General features: G+C 43.8%; 2 protein-coding genes across 3 annotated transcripts in view; both read right to left on the minus strand.

Moving 5' to 3' along the window:
- The window catches only part of LOC105688918 (rap1 GTPase-activating protein 1), a 152,344-nt gene extending 133,000 nt beyond the window's left edge, over window positions 1-19,344 (minus strand). The window contains exon 1 of one of the 2 annotated variants that reach the window (XM_025746856.2): window positions 18,377-19,344. In XM_025746856.2, the coding sequence (XP_025602641.2) occupies window positions 18,377-19,185 (809 nt within the window). In that variant the 5' untranslated portion in view covers window positions 19,186-19,344. Of the gene's footprint in view, window positions 1-7,305; window positions 7,951-18,376 lie in introns of those variants that run through there. The other variant, XM_025746857.2, reaches the window with a different exon arrangement.
- On the minus strand, window positions 9,939-16,964 carry LOC105686523. The gene is made up of 2 exons (XM_012401440.3): window positions 16,547-16,964; window positions 9,939-12,195 (listed from the first exon to the last, which is right to left on the minus strand). Exons 1-2 carry the CDS (start codon window positions 16,720-16,722, stop codon window positions 11,961-11,963), a joined length of 411 nt encoding a protein of 136 aa, XP_012256863.2. The 5' UTR covers window positions 16,723-16,964; the 3' UTR covers window positions 9,939-11,960.
- Window positions 19,345-19,995: the final 651 nt, after the last annotated feature.

Consider the following 19,995-nt stretch of genomic DNA (forward strand, 5'->3'; position numbering starts at 1 on the left):
CGGAGTCCGTTGGGTTGCCTAACACAGGGCGTAGCCGAAGTACGAGGGTACGAGGTCGTGTCGTTGCACAGGCGGGTTTTATTCGTAAAACCGGAAGCCCCGGGAGGTCCCCACGGAAGGCGTACGCGTACGCACTTCTTTGTCGATGACGCGGGGGGGGACGAGCGATTATTAGCGATTTACGAAGGGGATAAAAATTGTTACTCGCGTACGTTCGGTGCAGCGTAGCCGATAGCATGTTGTAGCATATCTACGTTGAACCGCGTCAACGTGCGGGCGGGACGAAATCGCTAAAAAGAGAAAAACGCCCATCCGATTGTGGCATCGAAATTATTTCTTCGTATTCGTTAACCACGATCCTCGTCTTCGGATATTCTAGGCCACCCGCACGGACCACGCCTCAAAGTTGCGCTTCCGTTACTAGATATTCACGTCACTTCCTTTGAAATTCCAAGTTTTCGAATCGGAACGAAACGAACGATCGCTACGAGATGAGTAACACGCTCCGTAAGCGAAATAAAAAATAAATATAGTTATGCCGTTTTGTCACGAATTGCACGTAACTATAAATACCACGTACGATGACGACGTAATCAACGATTATTAAGACGTAGGCAAAACTGTCGGATCGGTTATTATTAAAGTGCTACAAATTCGCACGCTTACGTCAACGATATTTTAATTGTGCTTTTGAATTAACGGTGCGTATACTGTACACAAGGCGCGTTATACCGTCATCCCATTTGATCTAGGCTAAGCAATCTACATTGACGAATACTCGCGCAAAACTAACGCCGCGCCATAAATGGGATATCATTTCACGACCCAACTTCCTTTTTGCAAGAAAAAAAAACTCTAAAAATATTCACAATTTTTCTCGCTTCAGTTATACGATTCAGTTTTCTCCAAATTCTACTCGATGATTTTTTTTTGTCGCAAAAAAGTTGAAGACGGATATAGTCGGACATAGAGAAGAACCGATCTAAACGTTACGCTCGTCGAGTGAAATTCTAAGTAGATAGGTGTAAATTTTTTTTTCTTTACTCTCATTATCTCCGTGAGCGGAGAAGAGATCGCCCGGAGCGAAACGGGGGGGGGGGGGCCACGATCCACCTGCAGAAGAGTCGTCGTCGTCGTGGTCGTGGTGGCAGGCGGGGTACGGAAAAAGCAAAGGTAATCATAAAACGAGGAGTTTCTCGCATCTGGACCGGCACGGAGTGGGTCACCAGGAGTCAAGGCTTCGGAGTGGTCGATATTGCAGGCACAGCTTCCTCATCCTGATGCACATCCGCACGTCGTACGGCGCAAGCCTCCTGCCCAAAGTCTCTCGCTATACGTACAATACAGCCGGGTTATATCGTACAGGTGCGCCGCTGTTGCACCCCGGGAGATCGAATATTCGCGATTTCGAAGCGTCTCGCCTCCTCTCGCCGATAATTAATCAACGTTCGTTGTTGTTATAATTTTTTTTATTCGCAGCAGACGAGACTCGGATTGTCCCCCCCTCCCCCCCCCCGCCCCTCTCGCATCGAATACGTTTCATTGTTCGATTCGTATACCTGTAACGTAACAATGATTTCAACTCGTGCGTAATGTACGCGAGTACGGGGACCCGGCTAATTGTGACTAATTAGGGTTAATCACCAGCCGTTATATGCACCTAATATAACGCTTCGAATATCCCCGGGGGAGCTACTCTTCGGAGACGTGATTGGTACGGAGGCCCAGGTGCTGCGGGTAGGTACTCGAAATTGGCGAACAACGAGGTAACGAAACGGTTCGTGGAACGTTATTTGCTCGGTCCCCCTGATCAAGCGTTGCAATAACTTGCCTGGGACGGAAATCTTTCCCAAAAATGATTTCCGGTCGTACCGATCGATAGTTTTTTTTTTTTTTTTTGCACGGATATTATTATCGTCGCTCGCGTTACACGCCGTACCGTCGTCTCGTTCGTTGAGCTAAAAATTAACGAATACAGCATCGCCGATGGCGACAAGGTCAGAAGTTCGAAAAGCAGCTCCAATTAATCGCAGCGATTGCCGCAGGATATCCCGCCTGTGCTATCGAGCAAATATCGTACATATTTCGGTCTACCGTTGCTACATTATGTATCTCGCCGATATACCTACGTATCGTATGTATACTGTACACATGTGGTAAATAACCTCACGTGTATATACGTATACGTACATACATGCGCTCAACCATTACGGGTGCGTGCCTATCGGGTAAAGTTTGTTATCTGCCATTCGCAATCATGTAATTGCAATTCGCGAGAACGATCATTATCTCTCGCAGAGCTGCGGGTTAACCCATATGGGCGCATAACCCGCTACACTACGTGGATACGTGAACATACGGAATTTCTACCGGCGGCAACCGAAAAAAAACAAAAAAAAAGTGATTGATACACAAGTTCGTACGGTTACAGGCAACGCGTGCGACGTAAGAACGTACCCCTGATTATCCCAGTTATTAAAAAAACACCGGAAAACGAGAGACACGTAAGAGCTAACGAACGTGAAAATTGAAAGACTCTACCTACCCTCGTATCGAGTGATAGCAGGGCCGAAGAAAAATCGCCGAATCGAAGCGTGTCCCGAGAGACGAGAGACGAGGGGGGAAGAAAAGGTCAAGAAATAAAAAAGCAACTCGAATTTCGCATCGCCGGATTCATCGACCGCGAAACCTGCACTCGAAAATTAACTTTCGAATCACGTGTATACGTGTCGCTCGATGCCCTAAAAATCATCCCCGTAGCTGCGGACGTAAGACGTGTGTAATTCCCTCCCAAGTTTGGAGTCAAGAATGACGTTAGGTCTACGGTGATCTGCAGCCGGGCGTTTCGAAGTCGTCTGAATTAGGTGCGTACGATTACCGAGCACTTACGCGCACGGGTTATCTTATCTAAACTCTAATATAATTGGCCCGACAAAGTAGAGGCGCTTTATTATTAAAGCGTTTTATACGAAAATTTTTATGCCCCGTTTTCCTCCGATTCTTCCAATTTGTACCGAAGGTACGCGCGCGCCGCTCTCGATACGTATACTTTTTTACGACTTCTAATCGGACGAAGGCAGACGTACGGACGCGTATAACGGTCGATCTGTAATCGGCGCGAGTTCCCGCTTTGAAGAATACATATATATATATGGGTGTGCATCTCCGGTTTTTCGATGAGAGATGGACATCCACGTTCGAAATAGGTATCTCGACTCGGTTCGACGAAGGGGGCCGGAGTTTAAACGCGAAAGACGACGGGGGAAAAAAGACGATCCTTCCCAGTTTTTTACATCTACCGACCACGCGGATACGGTCATATACCGAGTGCATTTCGTTGATCAGTTGTACTCGGAGCTCGGCTAACGTCTGCACTTTCTAACGAGAGCTGTGTAACTGGAAATGAGTTGGCAGCTTCGAAGTATAGCACATGTACGTTACATAGGTGGGCAGTACGGCGGGCAGTAGTCCGGTTGCCTGTATAGAAGTTAAGTATCTCCCTGACATGTTGTGTACAACAACGTCATTTACGAACGCTCGTGTTCTTCGGGGGGTAAGGATACGTAAGGTATATATATATACGAATATAGTGCATAGACGGAGAGATCGCGACTGTTCCACGCTATATACGTTTCTATATACAAAGCGGCGTTCGTATTGTCGGGGGGGAATACGAGGTACGTCGCTAATAATCGTGCGATAATAAATTCTGAAAGGGAAATAAAAATTTTCCAACAAGTTGGCAAGGTCCGAGCGGACCCACGTTTCAGCTTGCGCGCCGTTCCCAACGCGTTATAAACGGGAGAACGTGAGACGGCCCTCTGCAAGAAAGGGATTTTCTGATTCTCTCAGCCTATAGGGATGTGCAGAAAACGTATATATCGTTGCGTAACGACGGGCGAAAAAAAATTCGGGCGAGCGTAGGGTAATCGAGCGCAGTGGGCAGCTGATATGTAACGCTGATACGAGAGCTCGCGCTTGATAATAATTCAAAGATTTCACGCCGTAGAGAGGCCATCCAGCGGTCGCGATCCGGATGTGACGAAAAGTTTTACGGATACAACAACAATGCGCCGCTTATGTGGGAAACTCAAAACTGATATCGCACGGGAGTAGTAACCTTGAGATACCAGTTCGATAGGAAGTCTTCTTGTAAAAAGCTAACGCGCTGCGCCCGTGCCCACTCGATTTCTTTGAAAGGAAGTACAGCTACGCACTCGGAAAATAAAACCTACGGCTATAATCCGGTCTACATCATATTCCACGCCCAACGTATCGTAGTGGCGTTATAAATTCGCTATTACGCTCTTCTTTGTTTCATTTCCTATCTTCGTTTTCGCATTTTTTCAATGCCATATACGTACGTCTGAATTTTTTTTTTTGTTCCAATGTAACATCTCTCTTTTTCACTCGCCATGAATTTTTCATCCTCCTCCGCGCGAGGGCTCCTTCACGTTGTTAAAATGTACCGGAGCTAGTTCGCGACAACTATAATGCCTTGTGTTACACGTCGTTTTATAACCCAAAGATAAAGTGGACGGGGTCGAGACGCAGCAATACGATTTTCGCGTAGGTATACCTTATATTGCTTCCCATCCGATTCGCTTACCTACCTGTATACGGACCTGCGAATCATTCAAATTTTTTCCTTTTTCTCTTCTTTTTTTTTTGTACTTCAATTTTATTATTTCATTTTTATAGTCGCGTAAGAATATAGCAACAATAATTTTTTGCCGCGAAGATTTGCATACCAGAGAACAAAGAGGTGTTTATATCATCCTTGCATAGATTGAATATAGCTTTTAGAAGATATAGCAAACGCGTTTTGAATCAGAAAAAAAGATGCGTTTGCCTAAAAACTTCAGACAATTTTTTTTCTCGTCAATTCCACCTATACCGACGATGTGTAACGTAGTTTTTTTCTACTTCAGTAGGAATTGCAGACTCAAAATACACAGACATACGCTGCATGTGTATCAATTATCTTATTTCAGCGAACTTTAGAAGGATTCTTGAATACTCGAACGAATCCAGAGATTCTCCGCTGAATTTTTTACTCGAGCGTTCTCCTCATCAGCTTGTGCAGACGGAACGGGAAAACCAATACTTCAAGTAGTTATATACCCAATGGGGTTTTCTATTTATACGATCAGAATTATAGGATGTTATAACTCCTGGCTTGAGTTCGAATTCGCGTCCTTTGTACCGATGTCAATTTTTGAAGAACACTGCACGGTATATCTGCATACTATGCAACCGAGAGCGAAGCAAATAAGGATAATGATAACCATAATTATGATTTATCGAGATATCGGTTTACGCGAGTTCGAATAAATCCACAAAGTAGTTGAATCGAGGGAGAACCGATCACCGGCTGTAGTCGAATTTTTCATTTTTTTGTCATCTAACTCGGGCGAATTGATAAAAATAATAAGATGAAGAAAAAATTTTCAAACGAACGGAGAAGTAAATCCGGGGGGATCGTTGAAGTGTTCTGAATAATTGGAAAAACGTTTTTTCCGACCCCACGCGAGGCGAGGTCCGTCTTAAGGGTTAGATGTGGGCATCTGCCCGCGTTCGTTGAGTGATTTAAAAAGAGAAAAAAAAAAAAACAGAAAAACAGAAAAAGTTGTCCTATGTCACACGAAACGAATAGCAACGAAGACGGAATGAGGCAGGTCGAATATTTGGGACCTTGAAAATATCGAAACGGTTTTTTCCACTCCGTACATATCGAATAATCTATTTGCGTATACCTGTACACGTATGCAGAATTCAATAGGACGCGAAGTAAAAGTTCAATAGATTGACGGGCGTAGAGGTGTAGCGTAGGTAATATAAGTTTTATGTGCACTTGCCGTGAGTCATTTGCGGTAGGAACGTGGGCTTACGGTATAATTAAAAGCGTTCTTCCTTTCGAAGCAAAAGCAAAAGCAAATAAGAGCGCCTATTTCAGAGTTTTTATTTCGAGTTCACTCTCGAGTTCATCGCGTACAACTGGTATCACGATAATTGCACTTCCAATTCCATCCGCAAACATATACACGCGTGAATAAATTCGATCGCGATTTTTTCGAATCGGGTAAATCGCAGCCGTACACCTGGTGGGTCGAGGTGAAAACCGTAGGTACGTCGAAATGGCTGACAAGATTAAAAAAAAAAAAAAGAGGAAAATTATGAAACAAGAATAAAGAAGCGGTCTCGGTCAATTATCGCGTATAATGTCTCCGGTCGCGTTGCCCTTTCGACAAACGATCGTTTTCTCCTCTGTATAATTTCAACGCGAAACCCGCTTCACCGAACACCCCCATATTACTCAACTCTCAATTTTCTACCCTCCGTTTCACTCGACGCACAAATTGTTTGGATAATAATCCATTGGACACGCGATCGTCGTTCTTACGCCAATGAATCCATCTCACGAACTCCGATCCCTATATAACGTATAAGAAAAATGTTCCAAATACGCCGCGGGGTGCAGCCTGAAAAAAAATATACACGTCTGTAACGTAGAGAGATTAACACCGTCTAATGCGCAGTTTCATTTTCGTTGTGTGGGTATACGACTTTTTCTTCGTTATTACTTTCTTCGGATTACGAGCCGCGGAAAATTATTGCTACGGTCATTTCGTTGAACGAATCGAAATCCTAATGGGTGTATAGATGAAAATTGATCGCTATTAGCTTTTCTGAAGAGCAGTTGTGGGTAACGGTGTCGATTATTACCGAAGAAGCGCGTGTAAATTATTGTCCAAATTGTGCGGTGCGTTGATCGTTCGGACCGAATGGGATTGGCAAATTTGAAACACGCAACCGCCGTATATATAAAATAATTCGTTTGTATTGACAAGTCCCACGTTAGCTCCGCTTCCCTCTACCCCGGCTAACCACACGTTCCGAAATACCGAACGACGTTCCACCGGAGGCACTGGCTATAAAAGTGTTTTTGCCAAAATATATACACATGTACGTACGCACGTACGCGCGTAAGTTACAAGGTATAACACCCGAGGGAGGAGGAGCCCGATGAACCTATAACAGGTACACGAGAAGAAGCGTAAATAACGCCGATCATAATCCTCGTGTTATGGGCCATTACAACGTCTAAACTATGCGGACGCTGACACGCCAGGTGATTATCATCAAAGGGCGATATTCCCCGCGCTTGAAAGGACACGCGTTTCGAACATCGCGCCGTTACGTTCGTTCCGATGAAGTGCTTCCCGTTTCACGTTTCGAAATCTCAAATAGTACAAAAGCCAGAAAATTCGGCCGATGTGTAACGTAGTGCGTTTTCTGGACTACCTGTGGAACGTCATCGTGGCGGATCTTCTGGGTTCCGAGGGGGTCCCTTGGACGTCCCTGACGACCGGTCCGGGGGTTCCCGGTACCTTGAGGAGGTGACAGGAGGCGACATGGTGCCCGTTGTCGTTCGAGGGGTGCTGACCGTGGTTGACACCCCCTTGAACCGTGCATCCGCCCTCCGAAAGGTGACGGAGAAGGGGCCGGCGCATTTCACCACGTCCTGGCTCACCCCGGTCCGCGATATCAGTTGCGACCTCCACCGTATACGACAATCGTCGCTCACCCTCGTCGGACAATTTCGATACTTTGCGTATTTCGAAAATAACTTCCGGTTATCGCTGGCCGGATATCCGCCCGGTGTGGTGTGCCCTTTATTCTCCGTATTCATTCATTCGTTAGTCCGTACCGCACGATTATCTCCGTCACTCACTGAATTCGCGGGGTCGCACTTTGCGGCGATTTTGAAAGAGAAAATTCGGTACCGGTTATCGCGGTTTCCTACCACCGAGCGATATTCGGTAGCTCTGGCCGGTCGGACGAGTCGCTCACGACTGCAACGAAGGCGACACTTCGCGCCGCTCGCGCTCGCGCTGGTCCACCGGACACCTCGATTCGAACAGCCTCGTGCCCATGCCCAGACTCCGAGACTCGGAGACCGCGGGAGTTAGAGACTTGGGAGTCAGCAGCCCTCAGATTAGACCGCGAGGAACGCACGAATTTCTCTTACCCATTAGATAGCGCGATAGTCGTTGAATTTGAGCGCCACTGACTGAGATCATCCAACGGGATGATCGCGCCATCTTTAGGGGTCCGATATACCGACGATGAATCGGGATGCTGGGGAGAGCGATCGAAGGGCCCTTTGATCTCCGGAGCGAACAATTCGAATTCATTCGTTTTGTTCTCGGGTTCGTTCGGGTATTTCGATATAATGAGGGAACTAATTGGAAATGTCGCACTTCTGTCCCTCGCGTTTTCGCGCATTGCGAATCGAAAATTCACGCCGGTCCGAATAATCACCCTTCTAGGGCTCGACCGTTGAATGCCCCGGAATTTATTACCGGATTTACGATTGTCATCGAGGGGAATGCGGATAGTGCGGATTTTATTTCTCTCGGATGACGATCGGCTCGACCGTGTAATAAAACGTAAGATCACTCGGCCTGGGGTCAGGGGTTCTTTATACTCGTTACGTAATCCATAAAATGGCAAAACGTCACGCCGAGAGAAAGCTGAGTCATTAATCGATCCTCGAAACGGATAGATTCGAAAATATTGCTCCTAGTTCATTCATCCCCCGACGCTTTCCTTACGGGGCTTGGAAATTTGATGAGGGGGAGAATGGAAGACTCGAAAAATTCACTTATCGAGATTAGTCGGATGGTCATTATTTTTCTCATTACATAATTTTTTATCGTTAGGGATCGATGAAATATACTACATAAGAACATTAGCGGCCCACCCTGTTTTCGCTCCGAAAAACGTCCGATTTCGAAGCCTCGTAACTGCTCGAGAAATTGAGGTAGAAAGTTGCGATAAAAAGCATTTTGAAGCTTGAAGCTTCACCTTTCGGATGCTTTTTGTCGATTTGGATTACCTTTTTTCGTTCACTAGTTACACCCTCCTGATTCAAGTGACGTCGAAAACGTGAAGTGAACTTTTGGCACTCGATCAAAGATTTATGGACAATAATCGTTTCGGAGACGCATAACTCGTACAAAAAAAATCGTACGAACGTTTAAAAAAACGTGTTTTGAAGAAGACACTTCAACCTTCAAAATGACATCAGAAAAATTGAAATTCAACGACCGAGGTACCCGGTGCACCTTCTCAAATTCAAAAGTTGACTTCACGTTTTCGACGTGACTTGAATCAGGAGGGTGTAACTAGTGAACGAAGAAAGGTAATTTAAATCAACAAAAAGCATCCGAAAGGTGAAGCTTCAAGCTTTAAAATGCTTTTTTTTGCAACTCTCTACCTCAGTTTCTCGAGCAGTTATGAGTCTTCGAAATCGGACGTTTTCCGGAGCGCAAACAGGGTGACCCGCTAATTTTTGCGCGTAGTGTATATCAACTCGACGAACCACGGGAATAGTTATGCACGTCCCGGGGGATGAGAAAAAAAAAAGGAGGAATAGAAGTGGCCTCAATAATTCGGAAACAATGGAGTAAAGTGAACACGAGTACGATAATTGTAAATTATTTTTTATCGCCTACACGAGTGTAGACAATGAAATCGTGGGTTGAGTTCATAAAATCGAAGGGGGGAATGTTTCTAGCGCTTTGCCGGCACCGCAGCCTGTAAGATTATCGATGTTAATCGATGTACGGAATTGTAGTAGCGATCGATTGCTCGTATACCTACTTGCCGCGAGAAATGGAATAATTGGCCACTGTTACATCACATCTTATTATACCTGATCACGCGTTTCGATATAAAATCAGAGATAAAAAAGCAATCTATCGAAACACGTGCAGCGTACTGCTACCGTTGCTGCCATTGCTGTTGGATTGGTTTTATTTTATGCAGAGAGCAAAATGATTTCTCGGTTGAGGAAATCACCTTTGAAGGATAAATGGGCGTTCTCCGCGTACGATGTAATATAGTATACTGTACGGTATACGTGCGGCATGTGATAAGTAAATAGTTTATTAATCGATAATCGATATTACATATTAGTAAAATATATGAATATGATAATTAACGAGATATAACATTAGTAAAGCTTATAGAATGTAAAATAACGTATGTATTATATTTTTCCTCTTTTCCCCGTCTCTCCTTCATCCCCTTTTTACTCTTCACTTTTTTATATTCACTCATTTTCTGTTATTTTATCGTACGGAGACATACGTGTATGGTAGTTTGACGGATACAATAATTATAATATTGATGGCGAAAGGAAGATTATCGGGGTGTCGATTAATTGGAACTATAAAGAATCACTCTGATACAATTTTATATAATAACAATCTAATAACATTAAATTTTCCTTCTATCCTTCTCGTCTACAACAATAATTAAATATTGTCTAACGTGGAACAAACTGGGTAGCTTTCGGTCCATTTTATTATCACTCCTCCTCTACCTCCCCACAATTACACATGTAACTTATTTCCATAACTTGACTGGGAGTCGGAAGATCATAAAATTACCAATTAAACGTGCTTGTTTTAAACGAAAAAAAAAAATAAATGATGTACACGTAATTAAAACTATAGTACTTTATCGATTGATTTAAATCGTAACAAAAACTCGAGTTCCGCTTATACCCATAAAAGCCTAATCGGAGAACGAATTTGATTAATCGACATCCGTGTCATTGAACAGCAGATGAAAATACGCAGGTGTAATTTTTTTTTTAATTCCGTGCATTAAATCGACGAGATCTCGTTTAATTGAAAAATTCGAGGCAAATTATGATTATTTGATCACTTTTATCGGTGGAATGTATTTTTGTAAGATCGTTAATAATTGATAAAATTGCCCTAAAATAATATTATTTTTAAACCAAGTTCGATAAACTGAACTCAGAATTGAAATTAAAAATTTTAAGACCTGGAGCGAAATTCTATCTCGCAGCATTGATCGATTTGACTCGTTACAAGTGCGCGCATGCTCTCATAGGAAACGCTCCGAATTACATAACAAAAACGATTCATCAATTTACCAAAAAAAAAAAAAAAGCCCCCGAAAAAATACAACTACTGACTAGGTAAGAGCCTGATGCAAAAAATCTCGCACAAATGAGATGCAAGATAGGCTCGTATAACGAAGTTAAGGGTGATCTCGACTCGTCTGCGCAGCAGATCGATCATTGAAATATACATGGGAATACGTGTTTATAACAGCCTGCGGGATACACACATCGCGGGAATATGAAATAGAGCATAACATTTATAAAAATCTCATGAATACTGACAGCGTCGAGAGTGCCGCGTGTGCGCAGCTTTTCAATCGTATGTGTATAACGAACGTGTGGGATGAACCGATTAAAATTTAACTCGGCTGCCGAAGGATTACGAGACCGCATTGTTCGGAAAATCGCACGTGCGGATTCTGATTCGCAACCCCGTCGATGCGCCGATCTCATGTATTTATCAGAGACAAAAAAAATAATGTTAACGAATGAGAAAAACTGCCCTCGCTTTACCTCGTAAAATTCCACTGTTCCGATATGTTCGTCAGTTAATTTCTCATTACTTTATAAGCGTTCTAAGTTGCCAGGATTTTCGAGACTCCCAGGAAGCAACGCGAACAAAAATCATCCCTTAAACTATCGTCGACGTCACTCGGTTCCCAAATTCTCTCAATGTATACGTACTTCTATATAATTACTTGCGCCCTGTAACGATCTGATTCCGATTGCAGCTGGAACTTAAAGATACCTAATTTACCTATGACCGATTCGGTAACTCGATAATTTTATCTAGCCCTCACCGACGTACACGATGAATTCAGATGGTCCAGCGATGTAATCGATGAGTGCCATCAGGCTATGAAGGGTTTTCATTTCTCTTTTGCTTCCTCCTTGTTTTTTTTTTTCTCGCGTTCTATCAACGCGTATCATATTACCTTACGCTCTAATATATTTTCTCTTTCTATAATCTATGAACGAATTATGCACCTATCGATTATATTCCTTCGCAGCTCGACTAGCACCCAATTTGATGAAGCATCGAAGCCAACCGGAAGACTCTTGTCCATGCGAAGACGCCGGATGATCCAGACGATGAGGATGCTCCCATCGAAACCGCGGATCCACTCGATAAATTCGGCTGCGATATCTGAGCGGAATTGCGGAGCTCGCGGGCCGGCGTTCCATGTACCGAACCCAAATCACTCTCTGATTTTCTCTCCTTCTGCTGCTGCTGCGGAGAGTACTTCATCCTGAAAGGTGTTAGGTTTTTTCTTTTTACTCGGTTCTTAATCTAGCTACTTTCTTTGTTTCATTATTCATTATTCATTTTCTCTTTTCTGTTTTTTTTTTTTTTTGCTTCTGTATCAACGTTACAAGGAGAGAAAAATTTAGGGGTGAATAAAAAGTGGGTGTAGGTGAATGATTCGAGGTGATCGGACATTTTTTTTTTTTTAAATCGCCACTTTGTCGGAGACGCCACGATCGATTTCCCGATCCAATAAAGCGAGTAAATTTTATTATATACGCTCGTTTAACGGGATGAGTTTTGGTTGGTTTCGTCTAATTTATTGTCTCCACCGGATTAACCTGCTTCGCAACCAGTTACCGACAGATTTGTCAACGGAATTGGGTCGACGTTTCAGCCAAGTAAGGAGTAGTGAAAGGATGAAGTAGCTCCTTAATTGACAATTACGACAATATACACGACGCGTATGATCTAATGTCTGCAACCACACGGCTGTGATCCATGCGCTTTTCGCCGTTCGTTGATATCGCATGTAAAGATGCAGCTGTTCGGATAATTTAATCCCCGGTAATTTCGTTCCGAAGAATCGGAGTGCCGTTCGAACGATCGATTTCGCAAATTCTAACGACCAATGAAACGGGGCGAACGGGATTGTGGTAGTAATATTTTCAGTCGAAGAAATTTATTATCGTCATCGCGTACCGTGTATTTTATTATTCTTTATTTGCATAAATAATATATCGCGTTATTAAAATCGATGGCTCACCAGTGAGCTTATAATGTAGCCGTCGTCCTTGGTCGTCGCTTTGCAGCTTCCGCGTTAGAATAATATAAACTAATTAAAAACAAAATTTAAAAAATAATACGAACCACTCGCACAAATTATATTCATCGTATAATCCGATAATCTTGGCACAAAAATTGAATAAAAAAAAAAAGAAAAATGACGACAAAAAAAAAATGTATCGTATTACATCGACGCGATTTACGTTGATTGAAAAAAAAATAGAAAATAATTTCTCAACGAATGTACATATTAATTAGCGTTAACAACATCGATGTGACGTAAACTATTCGGTATAAACATGAAACTGAACTATCAATTCAGAGTTGATTCGGAGTCAAGGGGATGTTGGTGTTTCTCCAGTGCAGCGTGTGTAAGCCTATTACGTTCGTCGTGTCTGTAATATCCACGGCAGTTAGGTCGTGCCTCCAACCTTCGAGGCTGCGTAACGTCCATTTGTCGTATCAACGCGAGAAGCGTTAGCTCATATCGTTTGCCCTTGTCCTACTATAGGCACACGAGGCCTTACACGATTTATGCACGGAACATCTACGACGCGAGCCGCAGCCCCCCTCGAGGTAAAAGTTTGCCACGGCGATCCGGCTATCTTGTCATCCAGAATAAATGCGAGTATCGCGTTACCCGCGCGGTACGCGACGTACGTGTTAGGCGGAATTAACCCCGCGAGGTGACGACGCGAGCTGTGCGCGATGATAAAAATGTAAAAAGAGTTTGCGGAAAATCCTGGAAAACGAACGGGGACGGTCTCGGAGATGTTTGTAACAACCCGTAGAAATATCCAAAGATCTAAGTTGCGTGAACGCGTCAATTTTACGCACAAGCTACACCGCTTTATGCCCGCATTTCGTCATAACCGTAATATAGTCGAGGCGCAGATGTTGAGGTACTCGAAGAACCCGGCCATAGGATTTCGCCTTCATTAAAGCCACGAATGACGGCTTATTTTCACATATCGCGTTGTATTTACGACCGAATGATCGTCGTGCTAATGGCTTGGCTCGATTTTCATTCGTTATTGTTATTATTCCCATATTGATTTATCGCCGTAACTCTTCCGCCGTTGCAAGAACGCACCGAAAATATATCGCGAAGTTATCGTATATATACAGTGACGCAAGATTGGAAAAGATGAGAGAGAGAGAAAAGAGGTCGTATCGTTCGTTTGCTATTCGCTACCGGAAGTCCGTACGGCCTTGCAATCTTATACTCCGAAATGTTTCCGGGTGTGCGGTATTTATTACGAATCGTCGTTATATTTCATAACTCGCCCCAGTTTTCAAAGTTTTGGTAAAACGAGTTGAATGAAAAAAAAAAATAAATAAAAATCAGAGCGTTGATATTACGTTTGACTTTCGATGACGTCGTTCGCGTTTATATAGACGTTCCAATATGGAGATGGATATTAAACAGAGTTCTTTATCCCATCCCATCGATTACAGACACAGCGTTATACAACGCGTATAGGTATAGAGCGGAGCTTCGGAACAGCTTGATAAGTTAATATCGTTATGACCGTCGTCGTTATTAACGTTCGCCCTCGATGTTCGCTAGACACGAAGACGGTGTTACGCTGCAGTTACAGTGTATCGGGTGTAAGCATATCGAACATCGTGGATCTATAGGTTCGCCTAATAAGCCTATAAAACCGTCCGACGACAGACGCCCTACCGTGTTGTAATCCTCCGTGCATTACTCGACGAGATCCATCGGACTTAACCCGAATCCCGATAAAAGTAAAAGTCGGAGAGGAGCGGGGAGCGACGATGACGATGGTAAAAAAAAAAAAAAATAAAGGAGAAGAAAAAGGATGTCGAATGAAAAATGAAAAGCTTCGAAAGCGAGTTCTCGCTGTTCTGGTTCCACCGCAACAAAGGCAAATGTGTCAGTCACGTGTAGTATGCGAAGAGAAGAAGTTCTTCGGCAGTGGGTCGACGGGTCGCGGGTCGCGCTTGCGCTACTACGTCGTCCGAGTCGTTCTCTCGAGGGCCAAGCCCACGGCTAGACCTACTTTTTTTTTCACCGTGATTTAGGGCAACGATTCTAGCCGAACGACAATTGCCCATTTTCTGCCTCCGAACTACCGCCGCGCGATTTTTCTCTATCCGTTTCGAAGAACGAACGGCGATAAAACGAGGGGGGGAAAAAAGTCTCGACACGCACATCGGGGTGTATCGTTGGTAATTTGTTCGGACATACGAACAACCGGGTAATCCAAATTACGCGATCTTTTCGTTGGCGTAACGGTCATCAAGTTAATGCAATATGGGTATTACTTATCATTACACAGCGTTCGCCCATCGCCGCACGCAGCTCACGTAATTTCATTCAGCCCAGAGGTGAAGAAAAATAAAAGAGAAAAAAAACTTGAATGGAATTAATTATTTCACCGTGTCAAAATATATGCGTGACGCTTCGGGGATAAAATTGTTTCGATCGATTTTCCTTTCTCCCCGTTGTGTTATACGTACGATGAATGGAGAAAAACTATAGATGATTTTAAACTGCATCGATTTCGCTAATTGCCAACGTTTTTAAATATATGTATGTATCAAAAGATTCACGCGCGTAATACGCCTTGGTGAAACGGGGCTGGGTTAATCTAGAATAAATAGAGTGCAGATAAACACACGGAGGCGTACAGCAATCGAGAATCCCGAAACTCTTCTACCAGCTGTCGCTCCAGCGATGTGTTCGTGTAAATATACATACATATGTATGTATACCCACGTACATACATCTATAGTTACATATATACATATATGCCGTACGTGTCGTAATCGATGGATAGCGCTGCAGTGCCCTAGTTTTCAAATCTCTATAATTTTCTCACTTACATATCGCGGCTGATTTTCCGCTCGGCCGTTAACGCGACGACAATAATTAATAAAACCTGAATTTGTTCAAAATATTGCATTCGATAATACGGGCGAACTGCGTCGATGTTTTCGCCTTAATATTCTATATCGATTAGGGGTGAACTCCGCTTATATTTCTCGCGGATCGATAATCCATTCATGTCGCGAGCCCCGCCAAATTTTTCAGCTATTTTCGAACTGTCGCACATCAAAAAATTACCCAAGTCGCGGACAACCCCCTTAGCTTGACAACGTCACTGCGAATTCGATCGCGAATTTTGAAATATCGTTGGATCAATTAGGATCTGAAAAGAGGAAACGGTTTCTTTTGAGATTTGCCAGTCGCCGATCGCGTCGTTCGGTACAGATCCATTTTTGCAGAAAACAAATATCATTGGCAATTCCGTAGATCGTGTTATCCCGATGATTAGATTTGTTCAGCGAATGAAAAGAAACAACATTAGTAATGACGGTGAATATCAGGGATGGGGAAATCGATTGGGAAAGTTTATAACTGAAAATGAAACAGTCTAAATAAACATGAACTTGTTATGCATGTCTTTTTCCCTCCGAAAGAGAAATAAACGCAAAGTCTGAAATGCTTTTACACGCCGAATGACATGAAGCGAATACACGTATTAAAATATTAAAAAGAAAAAAAAAGTAATCGTAGATACGTTAAACTTGTCACTTACCTGGTCTCTCTCGGCTCGATATCTACGACGCGTCTGTTTTTCGGTACGAAGTAACAGAAAGTAACCCGAAAGGAGGAAGGCACACTGCGGAGGGCCCTTCGAGCTTCGAGCTGCGCTGATACCACTACTCTAACTCCGTCCGCGAGTCTGCGCGGTTTAGCACCGTGTACATGCATATGTACAACATCGCGGTGTACAACATCGAATTCGTGTTCGTTTATGCGAGCAAGTATTGCGTGGGCACCTTATACCGATACAAGAACGAACGCAACGGCTCCCATACAAGGGACACCGCCGCGTTGCACGTCGCGACGAATGCTTTTTCGCTGGAGTAGGTAAACGAAACGCGCCCAGTGCAACGATAATGCAAGCAAAGCTCAAACTGAGAACGCAGGCAGAAAAACTGCGGGTGCTGCGGTCGAACAGCGAGCTGCGTAAAGATATGCGAGAGACCTCGGCAACGATCGCTGCAATTTGACCTCAGTTATACGCCAAACGTGGTATAGATCGCATTGACGGTGTTCGTAAGAGCGTGTGGGACGCGCATGGTCCCCGAGCTGGTTTTCATTGAATGGCAGAGCGTCGCGATGCTGAATCGACCCGGGTCATCCGCGTTCTCTTCGCCACTGCGCGGCCGTCCGGCGTCTGGAATCGCTGGGGAGAAACGTCGCCGCGTTCGGAAATCTCAAAGGCCTCTTCGTCCCCGGGAAGAGCTTTTCGGACATCTGGTACCATACGGATTTTAATTGCCGGATCCGTGCGGCGTTCGTCGCTCCGAATCGTATGGATTTACGTCAGGCCTCCTTCCCGCCTGACGCGGACGAGGGTGAAGCTTCTTTTTCTCTCACTTTCGTACCCCCGAACGTTTCACAGGTGATCCGAAAGCCCCGGGGCCGAAAGCGTTTCAAAAGTCTGCGGATATAACAGGCAGGGAAAGACCGCCTTCGTTGGAAAAGTATATACCTATACGCTCGTATAGGTGTGTATACACGTGATACCTACGAGCGAATATCAAAGGCTGAGCTCCGTTTTTATAGAGCTACATTATGGAAAACTATGTGCGAGGGACCGGAAATTCGTTGCTCTTACAACTTTTGAACCCGAGCCCTTACCCAAATTCACCTGCGGGGTCCTCTTGTAATCTTTATGTAAATTTATTTTACACTCCACGTATAAAACATCTGCACATTTGGGTAACTATACGTGTACACGTATGTAATGTACTCGAGCACCTCATAATTCATCAAAGGGCATCGAAAAATGAGCCGAATCTCTCGGATCTGGTAAAAAAAAGATGAAAAAAAATCACCTCTCCGCATTTTCACGTAGCTGTGTGAAATTTTTCCCAGCGGTTCAGTTTATTTCTTTATGTTTTTCAGGTACCATTATATTATTCCATGTATTTGGTGGATACGCGCATAGCGGACGTGTATAAATAGTTGTTATAGCTAACCACGGTCAGAGTGACTCCGTGATCTGATTTTAAACTGCTGCATCTTTCGGGCAACGACATCGTACGTTTGAGTGAAGCAATGCACATATTACTTCGTTTCTTAGAATTATCCGTTCGGTATATACCATAGCGTACGGTATGAAAGGCGCAAGAGCAACGGATCGGAAATAACTCCTACATTTTTCGCTGCCTTTGCAAAACAACCATATTCGCATGCACCTCGTACATGTAGAGATAAAAACAGTTTTGTGAGATATCCGATAAAAAATCGCCGGGGCGATTCTCGAAGGCTCGTTGAATATTTTTTCTCGTTCGTCAAACGAGCCTTTGAAAGCTTAAAACTATTCGGAAATTGTATGGCATGTGCAAAAACTCACCATAGCTGATCTTCGGTGGAAATTCTGGTGAATGTAGCGCTCTTTCGAATAATCTGATTGGAGGGCGAAGGCGGTGACGAGTTGTTGGGATAATATTTGAAGTATCCACTGGTAGAGTTCGGGAGCGAAGTGAAGGACCTGTGGCGGGGTGACTTGCCGGAAGTGTACAACGAGTGCTTTGATTTGGACTTGTGATCGGCAAAAAGCTTTTTCAGTTCGTCGATCTGTTTTTGCGTCATCGGCGAGTGAGGTACGGAACCGGAGGACCCGCGAGATCCACCACCGAAAGATTGGCGAACGGGTGAATTCGATAGCGAAGAAGACGCTCGTCGCGAGCCACCGATGCTGGCCCACGAACTCCTCGACTTTGTCTTTTCGTACGTAAAAGTTCCTCTTGCAATTTTTTCCCTGTCGTAACATTCCATCGGACTGATCGGGGTCTGTGGGAGCGAACCCTCCCCGTACCACCTCGAAGATGTGGATGAGTTTGACGGGGAAGATGGTGAACGGTTACTCCGATGTTGAGTGAAGTTGTACCAGGGTGATCTTGATTTCGGTTTTTGGAAAACAGGACTCCCGTGATTCGGGCTCCCTCGGGGTGAGCTGGGCAAACTCATTGGTGAATTTTGCTCGGAATAACTCAAACCAGGACTTTTCGATTTCTTCAATGATCCGGAACTAAATGTTCTACCGAGTTGAAGTTTCAGGAGGCCTTTTTTCTGCTTTAGTTTCTTGGTACTGGGATCGTCGCTGCTACTTTCTGACGGGTTGTCCTTTACATTTGTACACTGTACATCTTCGGGCTTCATATTGTTCTTCACCTAGCTTTGATATAATTTTTTTTTCCAGAAAATGATTACACTTGTAACGTAAAACGAGATAATCACGTCGAATATAAATATATATCGCGTAAAGTCGATAAAATTTAACACGAAATACTGAATTATGGACCGATTAGTGAAAGCCGATTAACGATCATTTTTTTTTAAAACTTTTTCGCGATTCATTCAACCGAATGCTTCGCAGTATTCGGCAACACATTCAACGAACAACTGAATGAAATGAAAATCTTATAGCAGCGAGTGTGGATTTTTCTCGCAGCATACGAAAACCGCTCAGAAGCCGCAGGCAACATGGAAATCCGCAAACCGCACACTTCCGCCGCGTTATCAGGCGCCTGGCAAAAGCGGAGCGCTTGCAGCATTCAGAAACTCTGTGATAATGCACAGCTGCTCTTAATTTCGACCCAAGATTATCAAAATAGGGACGCGATATTGTTCGACACACCTGTTAACGCTGAGAATTTAGATATGGTATGGTGGAGGCAAGGTATACAGCTTTTGTCTGCCCGTGCTCATCAGACAACGCAACTTCTGTTCCTACACGAAATCGAACTAGCTTTATCCTCGAAATATTGTACTTAGTTTGATGAATTTCTAATCGCGCTGATCGAATGGATGAAAAAATTATGGCTTAGGAACGTTTTTTCAAATGCATTGTATTCTTGCGTTTTCCACATCCAAATTCAAATCTATCACGGAATTTTACCCAGATGAAATCATGAACAGTCAGGCTAAAGGTCAACAAGTGGATTTGAAATTTTTTGAGAGCTTGGACCT

The sequence above is a fragment of the Athalia rosae genome, chromosome 4, assembly GCF_917208135.1.
Source record: "Athalia rosae chromosome 4, iyAthRosa1.1, whole genome shotgun sequence".
NCBI classification, from domain to species: domain Eukaryota; kingdom Metazoa; phylum Arthropoda; class Insecta; order Hymenoptera; family Athaliidae; genus Athalia; species Athalia rosae.

Excerpts from the sequence above, each read along its gene's own strand:
- LOC105686523 (XM_012401440.3), bottom strand. The coding sequence starts at position 16,722 with ATGCATGTACACGGTGCTAAACCGCGCAGACTCGCGGACGGAGTTAGA. Across the intron at positions 12,196-16,546 it reads ATCGAGCCGAGAGAGACCAG|GATGAAGTACTCTCCGCAGC; the intron begins GTAAGTGACAAG and ends AACACCTTTCAG.